The sequence below is a fragment of the Pezoporus occidentalis genome, unplaced genomic scaffold, assembly GCF_034315485.1.
Source record: "Pezoporus occidentalis ecotype Australia unplaced genomic scaffold, CSIRO_AGI_Poc_V1 ctg3453, whole genome shotgun sequence".
NCBI lineage: Eukaryota > Metazoa > Chordata > Aves > Psittaciformes > Psittacidae > Pezoporus > Pezoporus occidentalis.
The window spans coordinates 1-4,992 of record NW_026915433.1 but is presented as its reverse complement, the minus strand read 5'-3'; the positions used below and the strand labels follow the sequence as shown (position 1 = coordinate 4,992).

At 58.8% G+C, this 4,992-nt stretch overlaps 1 protein-coding gene across 1 annotated transcript; it reads right to left on the bottom strand.

Annotated features, from left to right (window-relative positions):
- Positions 1–1,874: 1,874 nt before the first annotated feature.
- On the bottom strand, positions 1,875–2,102 carry SNRPD2 (small nuclear ribonucleoprotein D2 polypeptide; the record flags this gene model as incomplete). Its single annotated transcript, XM_062630025.1, has 1 exon — positions 1,875–2,102. A coding segment is annotated over one exon (217 nt), but the record flags the coding sequence as incomplete, so codon positions are not given.
- Between the last annotated feature and the right edge of the window lie 2,890 nt (positions 2,103–4,992).

Here is a 4,992-nt window from a genome sequence, read left to right as displayed (position 1 = left end):
GGGTGCCCCGGGTCCCATGGAGGCCCCGCTCCCGTTCGGCTCCGTTCCGAGGCCGCTCCAGCTCCGGGACTTCCAATCCCCCCCCACCTCGAGCGGGAATCGCTGGCGCCAAAGTGAGCCTTGGGGGGCGTGGCCAGGACGGGGACACCACCTCTGATTGGACCACTCCTCAGAAGGGGCGGTGCCAAGCGCCCAGCGCGGGAAATACACACCTCTCCCGCCAGTACCATCGCGGGTAAAGGGGGGGGGGACGGGACCCCTATGGGAGAGCATGGGGGGGGGGCAAAAGAGTTGGGGGTCCCCATAGGGAGATGGGGGGGGGCTGGCATGGGCTGAGGATGGAGTGTGGGGCGCGAGTGTGGGTCCAGTATGGGGGGGGATATGGGGGATTCCATCAGGGCTGGGGCTGTACCATGGAATCTGGGGGGGTTCATCCCATCCCAATGGGGATCCCAAGGAATCCAGGGGCGTTCAACCCATTCCAATGGGGATCCCAAGGAATCCAGAGGGGTTCATCGCATCCCAATGGGGATTCCAAGGAATCAAAGGGTTCATCCCATCCCAATGGGGATCCCAAGGAATCAAAGGGTTCCTCCCATCCCAATGGGGATCCCAGGGAATCCAGAGGGGTTCATCCCATCCCAATGGGGATCCCAAGGAATCAAGGGGGGTTCATCCCATCCCAATGGGGATCCCAAGGAATCAAGGGGGGTTCATCCCATCCCAATGGGGATCCCAAGCAATCCAATGGGGTTCAACCCATCCCAATGGGGATCCCAAGCAATCCAGAGGGGTTCATCCCATCCCAATGGGGATCCCAAGGAATCAAATGGGGTTCATCCCATCCCAATGGGGATCCCAAGCAATCCAATGGGGTTCCTCCCATCCCAATGGGGATCCCAAGCAATCCAGAGGGGTTCAACCCATCCCAATGAATCAAGGGGGGTTCAACCCATCCCAATGGGGATCCCAAGGAATCCAGAGGGGTTCAACCCATCCCAATGGGGCTCCCAAGCAATCCAGAGGGGTTCATCCCATCCCAATGGGGATCCCAAGGAATCAAGGGGGGTTCAACCCATCCCAATGGGGATCCCAAGGAATCCAGAGGGGTTCATCGCATCCCAATGGGGATCCCAAGGAATCCAGAGGGGTTCAACCCATCCCAATGGGGATCCCAAGGAATCAAGGGGGGTTCATCCCATCCCAATGGGGATCCCAAGGAATCCAGGGGCGTTCATCCCATCCCAATGGGGATCCCAAGCAATCCAGAGGGGTTCAACCCATCCCAATGGGGATCCCAAGGAATCCAGAGGGGTTCATCCCATCCCAATGGGGATCCCAAGGAATCAAACTGTTCATCCCATCCCAATGGGGATCCCAAGCAATCCAGAGGGGTTCAACCCATCCCAATGAATCAAGGGGGGTTCAACCCATCCCAATGGGGGTCCCAAGGAATCCAGGGGGGTTCATCGCATCCCAATGGGGATCCCAAGGAATCAAGGGGGGTTCATCCCATCCCAATGGGGATCCCAAGGAATCCAGGGGGGTTCATCCCATCCCAATGGGGCTCCCAAGCAATCCAGAGGGGTTCAACCCATCCCAATGAATCAAGGGGGGTTCATCCCATCCCAATGGGGATCCCAAGGAATCCAATGGGGTTCATCCCATCCCAATGGGGATCCCAAGCAATCCAGAGGGGTTCATCCCATCCCAATGAATCCAGTGCATCCCGGTGCGTGCTTTGCACTCTCGATTTAAGGGGGGGGGGGGGTTCCATCCATTCCCAAAAGGGTTCCAGGCAGTCCAAGGGGGTTCATCCATCCCATCCCCACCCCATCCCATCCCATTCCCACCCCATCCAGGATACAGCAGTGGGGTCTGACCCCTATTTCCCAGCTATGAGGGGGTTGCGCAGGACCACGATGACCGAGTCCCCGCGCAGGAACATCTTGGAGATGTACCGGTCCTTGTTGACCGGCTTCGACTTCTTCTTCCCCTTCCCACTCTTGGGTACCTCGGTCCACATCTCCTTCACGTTCTCCAGCACCATATTGCAGTGCCTGGATTGGGGTTGGGGGGGGAAAGGAGAAGGATTGGGGTCCCTGTTTTATGTGTGTGTCCTGGGTCCCCCCCCCCTCTTCTTCATCCATCCATGGCTCCAAGGGGAACACGAGGGGGTGATGGGGGGGATCATGGGTACCAATGGGATGGGACGTCAATGGGGACCTCAAAGGGGAGCATGTGTTGGGACCCAAGAGGATGGGTTATAGGGGGCCCCAATGGGATAATGGGGACCCCAAAGGGGACACGGGGGGATGAGGGAGGTGATGGGTCTCAATAGGATGGGTTATAGGGGACCCCAATGGGGACCCCAAAGGGGACACGGGGGGATGAGGGGGGTGATGGGTCTCAATAGGATGGGTTATAGGGGACCCCAATAGGGACCCCAAAGGGGACAGGGGGGGATGAGGGGGTGTTGGGTCCCTATAGGATGGGTTATAGGGGACCCCAATGGGGACCCCAAAGGGGGGATGAGGGGGTGTTGGGTCCCAATAGGATGGGTTATAGGGGACCCCAATGGGGACCCCAAAGTGGAACACAGGAGGATGAGGGGGCTGTTGGGACCCAATAGGATGGGTTATAGGGGACCCCAATGGGACAATGGGGACCCCAAAGGGGGATGAAGGGATCTTTGGGTCCCAATAGGATGGGTTATAGGGGACCCCAGTGGGATAATGGGGACCCCAAAGCGGAACACAGGGAGATGAGGGGGGTGATTGGTCTCAATAGGATGGGTTATAGGGGACCCCAATGGGGACCCCAAAGGGAAACACAGGAGGATGAGGGGGGTGTTGGATCCCAATAGGATGGGTTATAGGGGACCCCAATGGGGACCCCAAAGGGGGGATGAGGGGGGGACCCCAAAGGGACAATGGGGACCCCAAAGGGGAACACAGGGAGATGAGGGGGGTGATTGGTCTCAATAGGATGGGTTATAGGGGACCCCAATGGGGACCCCAAAGGGGACATGGGGAGATGAGGGGGGTGTTGGATCCCAATAGGATGGGTTATAGGGGACCCCAATGGGGACCCCAAAGGGGAACATGGGGGGATGAGGGGCCTGTTGGGACCCAATAGGATGGGTTATAGGGGACCCCAATGGGGGGGACCCCAAAGGGAACACAGGAACACAGATGAGGGGGGTGTTGGGACCCAATAGGATGGGTTATAGGGGACCCCAATGGGACCATGGGGGGAGGAGGTGGGGCGTGACTCCCAATAGGATGGGTTATAGGGGACCCCAGTGGGATAATGGGGACCCCAAAGGGGACACGGGGGGATGAGAGGGGTGTTGGATCCCAATAGGATGGGTTATAGGGGACCCCAATGGGGACCCCAAAGGGGAACACAGGGGGATGAGGGGGGTGTTGGGTCTCAATAGGATGGGTTAAAGGGGACCCCAATGGGGACCCCAAAGGGAAACACAGAAGGATGAGGGGGGTGTTGGATCCCAATAGGATGGGTTATAGGGGACCCCAAAGGGGAACCCAGGAGGATGAGGGGGTTGTTGGCTCCCAATAGGATGGGTCATAGGGGACCCCAATGGGACAATGGGGACCCCAAAGGGGGATGAAGGGATCTTTGGGTCCCAATGGGATGGGTCATATTCGACCCCAATGGGGACCCAAAGGGGAACCCAGGAGGATGAGGGGGTTGTTGGCTCCCAATAGGATGGGTTATAGGGGACCCCAATGGGGGGACGAGGCGGGGGACCCCAAAAGGACAATGGGGACCACAAAGGGAAACACAGGGGGATGAGGGGGTTGTTGGCTCCCAATAGGATGGGTTATAGGGGACCCCAATGGGAACATGGGGGGATGAGGTGGGGGTTGAGTCCCAATAGGATGGGTTATAGGGGACCCCAATGGGGACCCCAAGGGGGAACCCAGGAGAATGAGGGGGGTGTTGGCTCCCAATAGGATGGGTCATAGGGGACCCCAATGGGAACATGGGGGGATGAGGTGGGTGTTGGGTCCCAGTAGGATGGGTTATAGGGGACCCCAATAAGGACCCCAAAGGGGGGATGAGGGGGGGGACCCCAAAGGGACAATGGGGACCCCAAAGGGGAACCCAGGAGGATGAGGGGGGTGTTGGCTCCCAATAGGATGGGTTATAGGGGACCCCAATGGGGACCCCAAAGGGGAACCCAGGAGGATGAGGGGGGTGTTGGGTCCCAATAGGATGGGTTATAGGGGACCCCAATGGGGACCCCAGGAGGATGAGGAGGTGTTGGCTCCCAATAGGATGGGTTATAGGGGACCCCAATGGGGACCCCAAAGGGGAACCCAGGAGGATGAGGGGGGTGTTGGCTCCCAATAGGATGGGTCATAGGGGACCCCAAAGGGGAACCCAGGAGGATGAGGGGGGTGTTGGCTCCCAATAGGATGGGTTATAGGGGACCCCAATGGGGACCCCAAAGGGGAACCCAGGAGGATGAGGGGGTTGTTGGCTCCCAATAGGATGGGTTATAGGGGACCCCAATGGGAACATGGGGGGATGAGGTGGGGGTTGAGTCCCAGTAGGATGGGTTATAGGGGACCCCAAAGGGGAACACGGGGGGATGAGGGGGGTTGAGTCCCAATAGGATGGGTTATAGGGGACCCCAATGGGACAATGGGGACCCCATAAGGACAATGGGGACCACAAAGGGAAACACAGGGGGATGAGGGGGGTGTTGGGTCCTAATAGGATGGGTTATAGGGGACCCCAAAGGGAGAATGAGGACCCCAAAGGGGAACCCACGAGGATGAGGGGGGTGTTGGGTCCCAATAGGACGGGTTATAGGGGAACCCAATGGGAACATGGGGGGATGAGGGGGTGTTGGGTCCTAATAGGATGGGTTATAGGGGACCCCAAAAGGGACCCCAAAGGGGAACCCAGGAGGATGAGGGGGTTGTTGGCTCCCAATAGGATGGGTTATAGGGGACCCCA